Genomic DNA, 18,958 nt, shown 5'->3' with positions numbered 1-18,958 from the left:
GTTATTTGAATCTTTCTCCAGAGAAAGACCAATAATTCAGAGGGTGAGTTGAGGGAATGTGAAAATAGGCTTGGACAAATCTCCCAATGAAAAAAACACTACTAAATATTATGTCCCACTAATATTAAAAGCAGAATTAGGAAAATGAAACTTCTCTACCAAACTCTTCTTGCTGTCATGAATTTCTATTCTCAGGAATTAATCACATTAAGAATCCAAAGGAAATCCCATATGAATGGATTCTAGATTCAGAAGTATTTTGTATTAGGTTACACTACAGTGTTTTTTTACCTCTTTTGCTTGGGGAACAAAGAGGGGTGCAGTGTGCGAGTCTGGAGGTAGATGTGTCAAAGTATGGCTTGTTCTTTATTGCTATTCCCAGCCCAAGGCCTAGTTTCTTACGTTAAAAAATCAGGTTTTTTTTTCTAAACAAGAGAACCAGAAATATTTGTATTTAGTGGGTAAGGAGCAAGTTGAACAGAGAGTTTTTGTGCTTTAAGATCTCACATAATCAGTTTCCATTTTCCAAACATGCGCTTCCTATTTCCTTGACACCACAATCACCAAAGGAAACCTGAACTAACTGCAGGCCACTGATGGGTAGACATATGCAATTAGGGCAATCTGTCATTTGTTTAATGCTTGGATTTTAAGTATTTCTGCAGTTGAGATTCCACGTTGAAGCCCCAGGGCTTGGGAGGTTTATCAAGTTGCTCTTGCAAGCTTCTCTTATCTCACCAGGAAGGCACTCCTCCAGGGATTATGTGGAATGGCTAAAAGAAATTAAATAGGGAGCAAAGCTCCTTCTGGGGCCCATAGCCCCCTTGTATTACTCAGCCTCACCTTCTCATCTCTGCACAAAAACTTTCCTCCTGCCTCAGCTTCCTGTTTAGTTACTCTGTATTTTTAGTAGCCCTTTCCTCATCGCCAGAATGCCTCCAGAATCCCCAGCTCCTCTGAGAAAAGCCGCCTTCCATGTCATTGGAAGCTCTGTGATCATGGGGATTTGCTTCTTTCACCCAGAACACCTCCCTCTGAATGGTGGCCCCTTGAATGCTCACCTCATCATTTTTTTAAAATAAATTTATAGATTTATTTATTTATTTTTGGCTGTGTTGAGTCTTCGTTGCTGCGCAGTCATTCTCTGGTTGCGGCGAGAGGGGGCTAATCTTCGTTGCAGTGCCTGGGCTTCTCATTGCGGTGGCTTCTCTTGTTGAGGAGCACGGGCTCTAAGCGTGCGGGCTTCAGTAGTTGTGGCTTGTGGGCTCTAGAGCACAGGCTCAGTAGTTGTGGCGCATGGGCTTAGTTGCTCCGCGGCATGTGGGATCTTCCTGGACCAGGGCTCGAACCCGTGTCCCCTGCACTGGCAGGCAGATTCTTAACCACTGTGCCACCAGGGAAGTCCCTCACCTCATCTTTTAATTCTGAGCTTAGGTAGTAAGATTTGAAGTTTGAGCTCCCCAGCTGACCAGGGTTCTTTTTCCTGTGCTTTCATGCCACGATTTCATCCTCTTGGTGGCAGCTCTTATGCTGGGTGATCACTTATGTGGATGTTCATCTTTCTTTGTGACTGTGCACTGGAGAGCATGGGCATGGGATGCTTATTTTTATGCCCCTAGTGCTTGATGTAGTAGAGGTAAAGTGCCCCCAAAGGAAGGAATTTTTCAGTCACTGGATACCCATATGATTATACAGACTTTAACAACAGGCTTTCCAAGAGAATTTAATAAATAATATGAGAAGATGCTTATTTTTTGCATGAAGAAAAAAAAAACCAGTATACAAAATCATATATATCAGGGTTCTAATTCTATATTCATAAATATGTATATTTTATAATTATTGTATATATACATATATAAATATACACACAGAGGGAAAAAAGGCTAGAAGAAAGTATACCAAAATCTCACTTGGTTATTTTGATAAACACTAATTTTTCTTACTATTTTTCTCCAGATTGTCTATAGTGAACATAATTAGTGTCATAATCGAAGAAAAAAAATACCATTTAAAAATGAATGGCAGATAGGAACTATCTTATGATGGCAGGGGTACACCAAAGCCAGTTGGAATAAAATTTGGTGAAATAGAGCATTGTTATGTGTGATATTCTAACAAGACGAAAAATAATACAGGAGCATACATTTTTAGTTAATATTCATAGTGGCCTTTTTTTCATAGTTTTATCAGTAGAGTAGGAGGTATTTAAACCAATCTGCTTCTTATAAGATAGAAAGTAATATATTTTAAAATAAAGGGCTATTGAGATCACAAAGATATGGCATAAAAACTCTTCACTTAAAGGTACCCCAGGGAGTTTATCCTCCTGAAAACCTCCCCCACCTCCGCCCTCCCCCCATACACACACACTGGTCCGCTGGAATGATTTACAGGAAAGTTAAGATTAGATTACACTGAGAACCAGAACGAGTCTTTGCTCTGGGTGATGTGGTGTAAAACAGATCAGAGAAATGATTAAAATGTGAGGCTGACCTTAATGGTTACAAAAGAAAAAGACTGAGGCAGAATTTTTCTCCCTACCAAAGCCCGTGGCATTAATCCCACGTTTGTACACCTTTTGTAGGAAGGTCCTTGCAAGATCCTTACAAGGTCATGAAACCTACCCTTTTTCTTGCTGCTCACTCTCAGGGAAGAACTAAATCAATCAAGCAAATGAGATGGCCTTCCCAGTCCTCTGGGTGCCTTTTAGCTACAAAACAGTTTAGTGGTTAGTCTTGGGCCTTAGAGTCTGACAGCCAGGGTTGAAATCTTGGCTTCAAGATTTGACTTCAAATTAAGACTGATGAACTGAGGCTCAGTTTCTCCATGTAAAACAGTGATATACCTATTTCATAAAAATAACCATACTGAGTTCCACCCCTACCCAGACTACCCTTCCCTTTTTTTTAAACTGTTTTTTTCTTCTTCAGCTTCAATGTCTTCCATTTGCTTGCATGTATTTATTATCACAAATAGTCCTTTACTTTTTCTTCTCTCTGGCTTACTATTATTTCCGTATATTGATCTCAGGTTTGGGTCTTAAATTAGACCCCTGTACTCTGAGTCCTCACTTTTTTTTTTTTTTTTTTTTTTGCGGTACTCGGGCCTCTCACTGTTGTGGCCTCTCCCGTTGTGGAGCACAGGCTCTGGACACGCAGGCTCAGTGGCCAAGGCTCACGGGCCCAGCCGCTCCGCAGCATGTGGGATCTTCCCGGACCGGGGCACGAACCAGTGTCCCCTGCATTGGCAGGCGGACTCTCAACCACTGCGCCACCAGGGAAGCCGTGAGTCCTCACTTCTGAGCAGTGCCTCTCTTTGCTCCATTTTTCCTTCTATCTCAAGTGCCAAATTGGCTTTTGGGCTCTGTGTTCTACACTCCTGGTCCAGATTTAGCCTGCAGACCATTTTATAATGGAAAAACAATAAGTTTTATGCATACAGACCTCAAGTTTAAGTTCTGCCTTTTACAAGCTGTGCGATTTCAGGTAAATTGCTTGCATCTCTGAGGCTGAGTATTCATTTTTCTCCTCTCTAATGGAGGGACAATGGTACCCACTCCCTAGGGGAGGAGGGCCAATTAAAAGGATTAAATGTAAATGATCTATGTGAAGTTCCTAGCAGAGGGCTATGTACACAAAAAATGTTTCTCCCTCCTTTTTCTTTCATAAGTCACCACTGTAAATTTGTTTTTCTTCCCTCCAGGACCACCCTGTCTTGTTTATATTAGTAAGACAGGCTGAGGTGCAGAGTGATGCATTAAAATGCTACGTAATTCAGGGCAGCCCCCCTATTAGGAATTCATGACCATTTTGTCAGGGCCCAGGCTGAAATTTACCTTGTCAGTTTAATCTTATGGGAGAGAGGGAGGGAGGCAAGGTGGAAAGGAGAGGACTGCATGGTCTGACCCACTCTGCACCCAGAGCTACTTTCATGAAGTGAGTGAAACTGGTTTTGCTTCATATTAAGTAGTATGTAACTGACAAAACTGGAGTATGTCAGGAGGGCTATCACATTGATTTAAAAAAAAAGAAAGACATCCTTTTAATGTCTTACTGCCTCTGGATAGAATTTTTTTCTGGGGAACAGAGAGAACCCTGAATAAAAATATCCCACCAACTCCACAAACTTGGTGATTGTACAAAAGCCATTTGTTTCCAGGTATGTCATATACACCCTTGCAACTGCCCAGTTATATGAATTTCACATTTCCCCCTTTAAGCTTTGGAGCTAAACATTGAGTTTGTTACTAATTTTACATACACCTTCCATGATTTACTGCTAAGGAAAGAATGAGCTTGGAATTTCCTCCGCAAAATCTTTCAAATTTTCTGAGCAGGTAACAGAGAGGAGAAAATAGGAGAACTGAAGGTTAGAATTAAAATTTAGCCTGATGTGAACACAGCTTTGATGGGTAGTTTAGAAATTCCCAGCACATAAATCTTTAAAGGGGAAGAGAGAAGAACATTAAGACATAGAGAAAGTTTTCAGTGTTATCTCCCATGAGTTCTCCTGTATGTACTTACTCTGCTTTCCCCAGGTGCCCTGTGACCTCCAGCCTCTCACCTTCTATAGATACTCCCACTTCCACCTTAGAAGGGTGCTGGATGGATGGAGAGGAAACTGGAGGTGAAGGGCCCCATCATGGTCACCCACTTACAGAACTGTACGGTGTCACCAAATGATTACTCCTATGGGCCTTGGTTGTCTTTTCTGTAAATTGTGAAGAATAATAGCCAATTTATCAGGACTGTTTTGGAGATTAAATTAAATCCTCAGTTTCTCAGGATCTGTAGTACAGAATAGTAACCTGAAATATACTAATGGTCAAACAGCTGTGGGAAATGCTATGTAATTAATATTAGTACCATCAAGTCTCTGAGGAGTTCTACAATACAAGAAACCCATTTAATTCTGTTATCGTGTGCTGGACAATGCTGAACCAGCAGGTACAAAAATACTGAGTTCCCTTGCCATCTCCTTATTCTTACCATATACCCTAAGTTCCTGACTTGGAGTACAGAGAGAAGGAGCTGGTGCTGGTATCACTGCAAAGGAGGGAGGGGGGAGGACTGAGAAATCATGCCCACACCGGATTAGATCAAGTCCTGCAGGGATTCTATGCCAAAGTCATTCCAGAGCTCTGGATGGATGATGACTCTCAAATTCATCTTTCCTCCAAGCAATCCCTTATGAATAATAATACAAAAACCTCTATTTGCAAGCAGGGTGAGAGTGAAAGAATTGAAGTGAAGAAAGCATTTTCAGTTGTAGTTAGAATGCATCAGAAATAGTTAAAATCCCCTTATCAATGAATAGAAAGGCAGAAAGTATGGTTTTCCCGGCAAAGTGTTAGGGGTGTGTAATGTTTTTTTCCAGTAATGAAGAAAAGAAAATGCCCTGGAAGATGAATACAGAGAGAGGAAGCAAACACCAAGTAAAGGACTGATTGTGGTGTCCTTGGCAAATAAACGAATGAATAAATAGAAAACCACATGAGAGAAAATAATGGACTTCGGTATTGTTTGTTTGTGAAAGAATGGAGATGACTCCTTTTTGCCAGTCACACAGCCAAATTAGAAAATTTGATGATCAAACATTGCATTTGTTTTTATATTCATGGCATCAGTTCAGTTTCTCATTAATTAAACAGGCAAATTTGGGAATGCCTGTTTTAAGAAGCTGATCCCAAAATAACCTTGTAAAATCAGGTTAGAGATACATTATATGCCCTGAGGGCAGCCCGAAGCAAAAGGGAAAATATGAAATTAGAAAGTGACCTATAATAGTCACTTCATTGGTAAAGGTGACATAACCTCCATTACCAATCAGGACCTAGTTTGATGTCTAATTTTACTGGCTGTCGAACTTATCAAATTAAATTAAGTACAAATGAGGAAATACTTGGCTAGGTGAAAAAAAAGTGCTATGCCATTTTGCTTTCTATCAACTGGAAACCAAACCAAGTAGCACGGACAAGGAAAAAGAAGCTCAAATATTTTATTGGAGGAGGAATAAAAGGGATATTTTCCTCCCAAAGTGGCCTGGCAAAAGATAGTTGGCAAAAAAACACTTGGATTTCCTGGTGATTGCTATATATCCAGAATAGAGAAATGGTTGTTTTTTTGTTTTTTGTTTTCATTTATTCCGCTAATATTTGAGTGTTGATTATGTGCCAGGTTCAAATCATTGCTTTATGGGATAAACAATGCCTCCTGCCTGCTCTGGGCTCCCTGCTCTGGGCCTAATGCTTCGGTGTCATTCCCCTTTCACTGTTTTTCTTGGATAGTCCACTACTCTCTGTAGATATTTGAAGACAAGAATCCCCAACAGGAAACCCCACGCCCACCCCGACCCCTGCCCAAGGTTGCATCCAAGGCATCTCTAATTCTTGATGTTTCCCACATGTACTCAGCAATACCCACAATGTAGAAGCTTTCCTGAGCCTCTGCTCTGCCCTTGTGCTAAAATATGTCCTGAATAAATGAGAACTTGAGGATATAGTGCATTTTTGGAGCAAGGGCACCAAGAGTTGTTGAGAACTGAAAAAGATAAGCTCTGCACAGCAACCTAGAAGGCTGCTGGACCCAGAGCAATAGATGGAGGGCAGAGTTCTCAATGGGCAGGCGTCTGACCGGGGCAAGTTACAATGCTTCCCTGGGCCTAGGTTTTTCTGCCAACAAACGTAGGCTGTGGACAAAGATGTTCCTGGTTCAGACACTCATTGTTTTCCTGTGCAGCTTACTTGCTTCAGCATTTGAAGTTCTTTTCTCTACCTTAGAAATGGGAAGGAAGGTGATGATTTTTTTCCTAAGTGATTCATGAAACAAAGAATTTTACAAAGAAAGAAATCCTCATCCTTCCTTGCCTGCACTTTCTTTCTCCCTCTTCCTTGCTTTTGCTCAGCTGGCACCTGCTTGCTCTCAGTCCCTTTTTACAATTTCATCGTTCCTGGTGTGATTGTATGTCTGTGGAAGCAGGTGCCATCTAGAGCAGCCTTCTAAAAAAGTTTCTCTGCTTTATCAACCTGCATTTTCAAGTGGGTCCTTTTTCCTCCACCTATACTTTTAAATCTTCCCTCTCCCCCACTTTGTGGAACTGGGATCCTACCTAAATCTAGCCTCCTTCTGTTCTAAATTTCACACACATTACCTGTGAAACACTTAATTCTGCAAAACTGTTTCTGTATATTATTTGGATGAAAAATGCCAACTGTAGAGAAGTTGCTCTGTTTTCTATTAATCATTTACTTGTCTCAGCAGATATTTCCCCACTGACATGTGGACTAATATGGATATAGGCATAATGACAGCTGTTAAAAGAGGAATAACATGTAATACATTTTGGAATATTACATAGCAGCATGTTTTAGACTTTGATGGGGAATATGATACTGCTAAAAAAAAAATCAAATTTTAACAAGACCCTTACAGAAAAGGAATGTGACATATCCAATGTATATATCTCTTTTACCACGTTTAGCTATACATGGGATACAGTAATATACCTTTTTTCTTCAAATGAACTTTTCCTTCCATTAGGTCTGGTCAGTAATATTTAAAATATAGAAATCCTATTCATTAAAATACCTTCATTAAAATATTTATTTCTTCCCTTAGAAAAAGAATTCAAAACTTTTTAGGGCCTAGTTTTAAAAAGCAACATGCTATATAGGTACTTTATTTTGGTGGTTGTTTTTGGGAATGTGAAAAATATCACCACTGCAACTAGCAAGAACTATAAATGATACATTATTGCAAGTGTTCTAAAAAAATCAGAACAAAACTAATTTATTATATAGTTCTGTCTTCATTATACACCACATGTTGGTGAGTTAAACACAACAAAATTATTGTCTTTTAAAAGTGTCTACTAAAGATAAAAAGAATAAGGTAACAATTAACATGTAGTTAGTTACATTAAAAAATCTGATATACATATTTCTATTGCCTGTTAGCTTGTTCTAAGCCTTTTAACTATTACAAAAAAAAAAGTCGTTGTTCAAAAGCAAACATTCAATTCAGTTGATACAACATTACAGTACAGTCAACTAACATCATTCAACAAAGGTAACAAGTCTAGCCTTAGCTTCTCCAGTTACAAGTCTGTAGACCAAATTGCTACAAAAAGTTCAATGCTGCTTCACAACTGTGTGTTAGCTTTTTGGAGGACATGGTACTGTGTGCTCGTGGCTTCAGAAGAAGGGGTCATGCTACTGGTAAAAGCACAGGGGAACCCCAACCTGTCATTAATCATTTTATTTAGCATCTAGTTAGAACAGCATTATTGAGTTTAGCACAACAACTAAAACAAAATCATAATGATCATAATGATGAGAATAAAATCCAAACACAAACTGGAAGCCTAGAGACGCTGCCAGCTGTGTCAGACCCTTGCGATACGCTATACTAAAAAACTCTGAAATATCCACCCATCCTCTCCACTCTGCCACAAACTAGCAAAGTCAAAAATACAAAAGTCTTCAACTTGTTACTTTTGCAGAATAAAGCAAAAACGTCTTTGTGCTCCTTACTACCAGAAGCAAAATATCCACTGAGTTACCACATGTAATAGCTTCTGGAGGTGTCAACTTGGGTTGGCTTGGTGTCTGCAGTACCATCTTTGTCTTTCTCACTGTCACCTTCCCAGAGGTTAATGAGTGGTGGGTACAGCTCATTTAGTGGGATTGAAGAGGTTTTTTGCATATACTTTTTTAATGAATGGTGGTAGTTTTTCCTCTTAAATCTTTTGGCAATGTACACAGCAATGGATGCAAGGCTAATGACGGCAAACATGGACCCCATAACTGCAGCAAGGGCTGTACTGGTTTCTTGATCAGAAATGTCCAGCGCGAAGGCAGCATTTTTGGTTGTGACATTAACACATGACTTTTGAGTCTGCTGATGAATACTGGACACTGTGAGACACACTTCATAATCTGTGGAAGGCTGCAGGTGCGTTAGGTTGTATTCGTGAACATCTACCGGGACCCTGGCAGTATATGTTATGTGGGGATTGTCAATCTTCATGGTGGCAGATGACCATTTTAAGTTTGACGTCATGACATTGGAATTAACTTTCCAGGACACTAAAATGGAATGAGATTCTGTCTGCTTGACATATATTTTCAGCACCTGGGTACCATCCAGAAGGGTTCCATTAACCTTAATTGTCACCACTCGAGTGTCTGCCCCTTCAACATTCTGGGCAACACAGGTGTATCTTCCTGAGTCTTCAGTTTGTATGTTAGATATTTCCAATGTACCTTCACTACTTAGTTTGTATTTATCTGAAAGCGTTTCCACAGTTATCTTATTTCCAAGGGGAGTGACCCAGTAAATTTCAGGTTCTGGCTCGGCCATGGCCCGACAGTCTAGGAAAACTGCTGTGCCAGTATCCATGTTTAAATGATTTGGGAATGTGTCATGAGATATCATTGGGAGGCACTGTTCACCTGAATCCTGAATTAAAACTTCCTTCACCTGCTGCCCTCTGTATTCAGGCGGCATGGCACAGAACATGGATAAGGGCTCCATGAAGCGGATGTTTGTCTTGTTGGAATTAATCCAGTGGATAACACAGTCACACCTCAGGGGATTGCTGTGGATACTGATCTCACGCAGATTAGGAAGGGATTCTACTGTCTTCTGGTAAACGGCATTCAGGGCATTGTTGTTCAACATCAGGCTTTCTAGGGCAGGGACACTTCGAAAAGCCAAGCTGTGGATGTAAGATAATTTGGGGTTATTGGTGGCTTCTAACTTGGTGAGTTCAGGCAAGTTATCCAGGGCGTAGCGGTCCACAGAGACAAGTTCCCCCATATTGTTGATTCCCAGTTCTTTTAACCGGAGCATATTTTTGAAGTCCCCTTCCTGGATTTTGTGGATGGGGTTTTTGTTGAGGTCTAAGAATTTCAAATTTGGAACTTTTTGCAGGGCAAGTTGAGGGACTTTGACCAGTTTGTTATCATAAAACGACAGGCTCTCTAGGCTATCCAAGCCCACCAAGGCATTTCCAGGAATATCAGTGAGATACATTCCTGCCAAAACTAAGCTTCTCAAATTTGAGAGGGGTTTGAAGTTCATATCCAGAATTCCAATCACGGGGTTTTCCCCAATCATGAGAATTTCCAGGTTGGGTGTTGAATCAAACCAGCGGCTATCAATCACTTTCAATCTGTTGGAGTTTAGGTGGAGCCTTAAAAGATTTTTTAAGCCTGAAAAAGCATTAGCAGAAATAGTGCTAATCTGGTTATGGTTGATGTAGAGTTCTTGAAGGTTGCTGAGATCTTGCAGACAATAATCATTCATTTCCGTAATCTGATTTTCCTCCAAATGCAGAGTAGTGAGCTGGGTCAGGTTTGCCAGCCCTACCTCCTTAATATTTGTAAAGTTGTTTTGGGAGAAATCCAGCTCAGTCAGGTTGAAAAGCTGCTGAAGCTCATCCACGGTCTTTGCAATGTTATTGCTCTGTAGGAGAAGCACTTGAGTATCACTAGAAAGGTTGCTGGGAATCCTTGTTAAGCGGAGATCATTGCAATCAACGGTGGTGGCTTCTCTGTATGTTGACTGCGGGGTAAACCAGGGCCTAATTTCACATACACAAAGTTGTGGACACTCACTATTTTGTAGGCAAGACCCAGTTAATGAAGTCATTAGCAAGCTCAGCACCATTCGGCAAGCTGCTAAAGGAAAGCTCATCCTAGCCATGCTGGCTTGCTGAGCAAGCTCAGCTCCTGATAATTGTTAAGTTTTAACAAAAGGTGAACACTATATAGTGGTATGAAGGACAGCAAGCAGAAAATGTAAACATTCAAGCAGAGTCTCTGTTGAGATGTGTAGAACTCCAGAGTCTGAAGGGATGGTTTCCTGGAGTTTTTGAAAGGCAGGAAACAGTTTAGAGTCTTTTACCTGTGTCTCTCAATTCCAGGCATGCGCACAGCTCTGTGGCATAAGTTATTTCAGCCAAATCAAAGTCTGGAGATGTGCCTGAAAATTAGATTAGGACAAATATTATGTTTTTTCCATATACTTTCTAATACATTATAGCTTTTCTTTTGTCTACTAAAAAGGCATAATCACTTATAAATCTAATAACAATGTTCAAAGAAAATAAAGCTTTTAAACTGTAGAATACTTTTAATATATTATTACACTTAGTTAACTAATTTTAGTGTTCCTTCACATTTACAATTAAATTGGGACTGCTTGTATTACTGGGTAAAAACATTAAACACACATTGCACATACACACCCATTCACACACACACACATAGTAGAAACACTTAGAAAAGCCCACAGATGTCATTTCTTTAAAAACAAAGGTGACATAGAAACTACATATATTCATGGCTACAAAAATATCAAAAGGTAATTCCTCATGAAGGCACAACATGAAAGCCAGTTTATTAAAGATTCAAAGTTCATTTTTAGTTATTTATATTTTAATTAATACTTCATTTGTTTTTAGGAATTCTTTCTTTTCCAAACGGTACATTCTGTAGAAATATTCAGCCAAACCTGATCTAGTTTAATTATTCTTATGCAAAAAATTAATCTAACAGAACTACAAAAGAAAAATATCAGTTTTTCTTGTATTCTCATAGCCACATCTGATCTTGACTGAATAAAATTGTAAAAGGACTCTATTCCACCACACTACTGGTCTTCATTAAAAATACAAATACACTTATACATGTATATATATATATATATATAATCTCACATGCATGATTTCATCAATCTCATGGGAATGTCATGGCCACTTAATAGTCATGGCTATACACCCTGAATATGTTTTTTAACCTTTTAAAGCCTCAGCTCCTTCAACCATAAAATAGGGTTGGTCATAAAAGTATCTCTCTTATAGGATTACTGAGAGAATTAAAGGAATCTATGTAAAGCTCTTAGTGTAGTGCCTGGCAGATATTAAATTCTTATAAAGGTTAATTGTATTTATTATCATCTTATATCTCTCATCTATTTAACTTTAGCTATGTAGTGGTTATTGGAGGATAAGTAAAAGAAGGAAAGCTGGAGATATTTGATTTTATTTAGCTATCATCTGTTGACTTTGATAAGGTCTTCTGAGGTCAAATATGTACTGCTCACCTGCTTGTAAACATCATATAGTAGCTAATGCTGCTAGTTTGCTGGATTCCAATCAGGTGTGAAAAGCCATTATGGATTCAGTGTCTGTCTTGCTTTCCCAAGACTACTCTAGTCACTTGCTAAGATATGTAAAGTAGAGATATGTATTTCCTTACAGTTGTCTTGTTATAATGCACTTCAGCTTTGAGTACTGAAGGAACTTAAGTGACTAGTGTTTTCTTTATCTTCATAAGATTACTGTAAGGATTCAATAAAATAGAGCATATAATATATTTGAAGCCCTAGTGTTCAACACACAGCAGGCTCTCAATTCATATTTGCTACTATTACTACCTTAATACTTTGCAAAACACAGTTATCCTTGTGATGGACCAAGAAGTATAACACTACAAACATCCAGTCCTAAAGTTCTGTATTTGTTATAGTTTAGTAGAAAGAATGAAAAATTCTACATTTTTTGGTTTGTTTTACAAAATACACAAACCAAATTACCAGCTAACAAGATGGAGTTTTAAAAAACCATCCAGTCCAGATCTGGCAAATCAGAAGTGGGAGAAGGAAGTGTATGTGTTGCATAATGGTGGATCCTTGCTATTCTCTGTGGGGAGAAACACACTGACATTCTCCTCCCCCCTGATCTGGATAGTTTACCATATATCATGGACATGCAAAACTTTTCAGTATTTAACACTATCTGATTTTGACTTTCATCAAGAAATTCCATAAAATAAAAACATACCTCAGAGAATAGCATTTTCCAAATATTATTAACACCACAAGTTTATTCCACTCTTTTGTTTCCATTTAGAGTAATCCTAAAACAGGGACAGTAGTCACAATAATTGTTCAGTTAAGAACATTTCTGCCACAGGTTATTCCTTAATTGTAATTCAAAATAGAAAACCAGGAGAAAAAAATCTACCTTTCATAACTGAGACGGAATTTCAACTAATTTTTCTGTTTTGACTGAATTGAAGAAAACAGCAGGAAGTAAAATATGTATTAATAAGTCATGGGAGACTCCCAAAGCAATCTGTTACCATGAAAAAATATCTTTTATGGGGCTATACTTTGAATATTGTCATGAGTAATGCCTCCATTTTAGTTTAAGTTATATGACTTGAGGTTATTATATTGCATATTCAGAATTCTCTTTGACACACATACACCTCTTTAAACACGCAAACAAACCACACAAGCTCAGAATGTCAGCTGTCATATCAAACACAGAGGGAAGACATTTTCCTTTCTCAAACCTGCATTTGGCTCCTTTGGGAGTACAGAATGAAACTTCCTTAACACAAAAGGAGGTGTTTAAGATGTTTCTATTTGTATAACATTGTAAATTCTCTTTAGCATTTTTTCCCAGACTTACTTTTGAACGTGAAATTATATATAGAACAAAGCTTCAGAGCCCCTGTACCATTCTATACGTTTAAAACTTAGGTTATATCTCAGGAACGATTCACTAACAGTGTTTAAAAGTAAATCCATTATCGCAACAAGAGAAGAAAACTACAGACCAATATCTGATGAATATTGATGCAAAATTCCTGAACAAAATACATCCCTATCAAACTACCACTGGCATTTTTCACAGAACTAGAACAAAAAATTTCACAATTTGTATGGAAACACAAAAGACCCCGAATAGCCAAAGCAATCTAGAGAACGAAAAATGGAGCTGGAGGAATCAGGCTCCCTGACTTCAGACTATACTACAAAGCTACAGTAATCAAGACAGTATGGTACTGGCACAAAAACAGAAAGATAGATCAATGGAACAGGATAGAAAGCCCAGAGATAAACCCACGGACATATGGTCACCTTGTCTTTGATAAAGGAGGCCAGTATGTACAGTGGAGAAAGGACAGCCTCTTCAATAAGTGGTGCTGGGAAAACTGGACAGGGACATGTAAAAGTATGAGATTAGATCACTCCCTAACACCATACACAAAAATAAGCTCAAAATGGATTAAAGACCTAAATGTAAGGCCAGAAACTATCAAACTCTTAGAGGAAAACATAGGCAGAACACTCTGTGACATAAATCACAGCAAGATCCTTTTGGACCCACCTCCTAGAGAAATGGAAATAAAGACAAAAATAAACACATGGGACCTAATGAAACTTAAAAGCTTTTGCACAGCAAAGGAAACCATAAACAAGACCAAAAGATAACCCTCAGAATGGGAGAAAATATTTGCAAATTAAGCAACTGACAAAGGATTAATCTCCAAAATTTATAAGCAGCTCATGCAGCTCAATAGCAAAAAAACAAACAACCCAATCCAAAAATGGGCAGAAGACCTAAATAGACATTTCTCCACAGAAGATATACAGACTGCCAACAAACACATGAAAGGATGCTCAACATCTTTACTCATTAGAGAAATGCAAATCAGAACTACAATGAGATATCATCTCACACCAGTCAGAATGGCCATCATCAAAAAATCTAGAAACAATAAATGCTGGAGAGGGTGTGGAAAAAAGGGAACACTCTTGCACTGCTGGTGGGAATGTGAATTGGTACAGCTACTATGGAGATCGGTATGGAGGTTCCTTAAAAAACTACAAATAGGGCCTCCCTGGTGGCGCAAGTGGTTGAGAGTCCACCTGCCGATGCAGGGGTTACGGGTTCGTGCCCCGGTCTGGGAGGATCCCATATGCCGCGGAGCGGCTGGGCCCGTGAGCCATGGCCGCTGAGCCTGCGCGTCCGGAGCCTGCGCGTCCGGAGCCTGTGCTCCGCAACGGGGGAGGCCACAACAGTGAGAGGCCCTCATACCGCAAAAAAAAAAAAAAAAAAACTACAAATAGAACTACCATATGACCCAGCAATCCCACTACTGGGCATATACCCTGAGAAAACCATAATTCAAAAAGAGACATGTACCAAAATGTTCATAGCAGCCCTATTTACAATAGCCCAGAGATGGAAACAACCTAAGTGTCCATCATCGGATGAATGGGTAAAGAAGATGTGGCACATATATACAATGGAATATTACTCAGCCATAAAAAGAAATGAAATTGAGCTATTTGTAATGAGGTGGATGGACCTAGAGACTGTCATACAGAGTGAAGTAAGTCAGAAAGAGAAAGACAAATACTGTATGCTGACACATATATATGGAATTTAAGAAAAAAAATGTCATCAAGAACATAGGGGTAAGACAGGAATAAAGACACAGACCTACTAGAGAATGGACTTGAGGATATGGGGAGGGGGAAGGGTAAGCTGTGACAAAGTGAAAGAGCGGCAGGGACATATATACACTACCAAACGTAAGGTAGATAGCTAGTGGGAAGCAGCCGCATAGCACAGGGAGATCAGCTCGGTGCTTTGTGACTGCCTGGAGGGGTGGGATAGGGAGGGTGGGAGGGAGATGCAAAAGGGAGGGGATATGGGAACATATGTATATGTTTAACTGATTAAATTTGTTATAAAGCAAAACAAAAAAAAAAACAAAAAAAACTGTCCCTGTTTGCAGATGATATGATCTTGTATGTAGAAAGCCCTAAAGATGTCATGCAAAAAAAACCTCCAAACTGTTAAAACTAATGAACAATTTAAGGAAAGGTTCAGAACACAAAATCAGTTGTGTTTCAGTACATTAACAATGAACCATCTAAAAGTGAAATTAAGGAAAGAATCCCACCTACAATAGCATCAAGAAGGATAAAACACTTAGGAATAAACTCAACCACGGAGGTGAAAGACCTATAAACTGAAAACTACAAAACATTGCTAAAAGAAATAAAAGAAGATACAAATAAATGGAAAGACATTCCATGTTCATGGATTAGAAGACTTAATATTGTTAAAATGTCTATCTACCCCAAATAATCTACAGATTCAATTCAATCCCTATCAAAATCTCAATGGCAATATTTGCAGAAATAGAAAAAAATCTTAAAATGCATGTAGAATCTCAAGGAACCCTGAATAACCAACACAGTCTTGAAAACAAAGAACACAGATGGAGGCCTCACACTTCCTGATTTCAAAACATACTACAAGTGGGACTTCCCTCGTGGTCCAGTGGTTGAGACTTCGCCTTCCAATGCAGGGGGTACGGGTTTGATGCCTGGTCGAGGAGCTAAGATCCCATATGCCTCATGGCCAAAAAACCAAAACATGGGACAGAAACAATATTATAACAAATTCAATAAAGACTTTAAAAATGGTCCACATCAAAAAAATCTTTTAAAAAACCCCAGAAAACATACTACTAGTAATAATAACCAAAGATAGACATATAGACCAATGGAACAGAGAGCCCAGAAATAAACTCTTCCGTATATGATTAGATGATCTTTGACAAGTGTGCCAAGACTGCACAATGAGGAAAGGATGGTCTGTTCAACAAATGGTGTTAGATATCCACTGCAAAAGAATGAAGTTGGGCCCCAAGAGGATAGCTACTGTCAAAAGAACAGAAAATAACAAACTTTTGGTGAGGATGTGAAGAAATTAAAACTCTTGTGCACTACTGGTTGGAATGTAAAATGGTTCAGCCATTATGGAAAACTGTATGGAGGGTTCCTCAAAAAATTAGAAATAGAATTACCATATGATCCAGCAATCCCACTTCTGGGTATGTATTCAGAAGAATTCAAAGCAGGATCTCAAAGAAATATGTGCACACCAATGTAAATTACAGTATCATTCACAATGGCAAGAGGTGGAAGCAACCCAGATGTCCACTGATGGGTGAATGGAAAAAGAAAACATGGCATATATATAAAGTGGGATATTATGCAGCTTTGAAAAAGAAGGAAACCCTGTCATATATCTACAATATGGATGAATCCTGAGGACATTACACCAGATGAAATAAGTCGGTCACAAAAAGACAAAATACTGTATGATTCCACTCATATGAATTATTTAAAATAGTCAAAATCATAGAAGAAGTAGAGAGGGGGTTGCTAAGGATTGTAGGGAGAGAAAAGAGAGGATTAGATTTTAATGGGTAGAGTATCAGTTTTGCAAGATGAAAAAGTTTGAGAGCTCTGTTGTACAGCATTGTGAATATATTTTAACACTACTAAACTATACACAAAAATGGAAGATGGTAGATTTAATGTTAGGGCTTTTCATTATAATGAAGTAAATTAATTATAATACAGGCCAACTTTTATCACCCACATACAAATTAAGATCTTAAATTCTGCAACAAATAAAAAATGGCTGGCATAGATCTTTTTAAAAGTAAAACTGCTTTGTTCTAGGGCTGACTGAACTAAGTTGGTCAAATGTGAGGAGAAAATGTCTTCCACAAACAATTCTGGCAGTTTAAAGGAACAATCCCTTAAATAACAAACCGTGGCTTTAAAGGCCCAGAATTGGCAAGGGATGCCTTTCAAAGAGGCCCACAAACAACTATATAATTAAATTTGATGCCTCTTTTTCTAACAATATATGTTTGGAACACTCTGCTCTGAATATAAAATTCCAAAGGAAATGGACTGCATGGTCATCACCATCCATGAAGTTGGCACTGACCCCCATTTCTCCCATGGAATCATGTCAGATGGGATGTTAGCTTAACACAATCACAATAGTTGATAGGAATTTGGGCTAGGATCCTCATTCATTAAGTTCTTAGGGAGTTGAGCGAAAGAAATAAGCAATCACAGTAACATGACGGTTATGTGAATTCTAGGTATACTAAATCCAAATAGCGCTCAACTTATAGAAAGAACTCTGTCCTGGGGGAATCAAGCGATCTGGACTCAGAGTCCAGCTTCTTCACTTACTCACTAGAAGTGTTACCTTGTATGAACTACATACATTCTTTGTGTCTCAGTTTCTATGGCTTAAATTAAGGCTAATTATACATATTTCATATATGAAAACTATGAACACTAAATAAAATACTCTATGTGAAAGTATTCAGCCCAGAATCTGGGGAAGAGTCCAGCAGAGACTGAGACCTCAAAACCTTGTTTGAATCTCTGGAACCCCATCAACTTTGCCGTTAAATTTCATTCTCACCCTGCAGGGCTTTTGGGAGGTAACGAATAAGCAAAAATCTTTAAGACTCTTGGGCATAACAGGTACTTTTTTTTATTTATATCTTTTTTTATTTAAAAAAATAATTATTTTTTCTAATTATTTCTAAACTATTATTGTTTACCATTTCCATTATATTTTCAATCAGTATTATTGGAATTAATAGTGTTCGAAATCCAGAGACCAAATATTACACTGGGGCTAAATTAAAACCTGATGCAGGCAAGCAAATGATGAAACACAAACTCCCCACATGGAAATTAACATCATCTCAGAGACATTATTAGTCACAGCAATGAGGAACTAAAAGTTTGATCTCCTAAAATATGAAGAAAATGCCTTCATAGGACATGTGCTTTTATGCAAAGTTTCTTTGGTGGCCAAATTCACACCATGTACATAATGTTCAGAAAAATCAAGTCTTTTAGCTCTGTCGGTCCCCAAAAGATCCAGGGCTAATGCCACATTCAGATTTGCATGTCTTCTTTTGGGAATGGCTTGAATAATGGAGAAATGGGATTTTTGTTCCAGTAAGCTTTCCTCTGGTTATAAACAATGACTGTCTCAATACAAATTCTCCCTGTATCCACCCTCCTGGTGTGTGTGGGGGCTTGCGTGGGGGGCTAAGGTAGAGCCACACTTCACTCGATGGATTGACCTCCCAGAGGGAATCCCCCCGGGTCTGAAGGCCACCTTGACTTCTACTGCAGGTACAAGTGGCTGATTGTTAGTCTCACAAGGTTGTTAAGCTTTTTGAAACAGGAATTTAGCATAGAGTTAAGAGTGTGGCTTCTGGAGAGACATACCTGGTTTCAAATTCAGCTCT

The 18,958-nt window shown here is 38.7% G+C and overlaps 1 protein-coding gene and 1 long non-coding RNA gene across 2 annotated transcripts in view; one reads left to right on the top strand and one right to left on the bottom strand.

Moving 5' to 3' along the window:
• LOC132496678 (uncharacterized) overlaps window positions 1-18,958 on the top strand; it is a 397,701-nt gene that overhangs the window by 335,719 nt on the left and 43,024 nt on the right. The window lies entirely within an intron of this gene.
• On the bottom strand, window positions 8,559-10,709 carry LRRN1 (leucine rich repeat neuronal 1). The gene has a single exon (XM_060111044.1). The coding sequence runs from the start codon at window positions 10,707-10,709 to the stop codon at window positions 8,559-8,561; it is 2,151 nt and encodes a 716-aa protein (XP_059967027.1).

Source organism: Mesoplodon densirostris, chromosome 10, assembly GCF_025265405.1.
Source record: "Mesoplodon densirostris isolate mMesDen1 chromosome 10, mMesDen1 primary haplotype, whole genome shotgun sequence".
NCBI lineage: Eukaryota > Metazoa > Chordata > Mammalia > Artiodactyla > Ziphiidae > Mesoplodon > Mesoplodon densirostris.
Note: the sequence above shows the minus strand (reverse complement) of the source record. Positions and strands in the feature narration are given on the sequence as shown.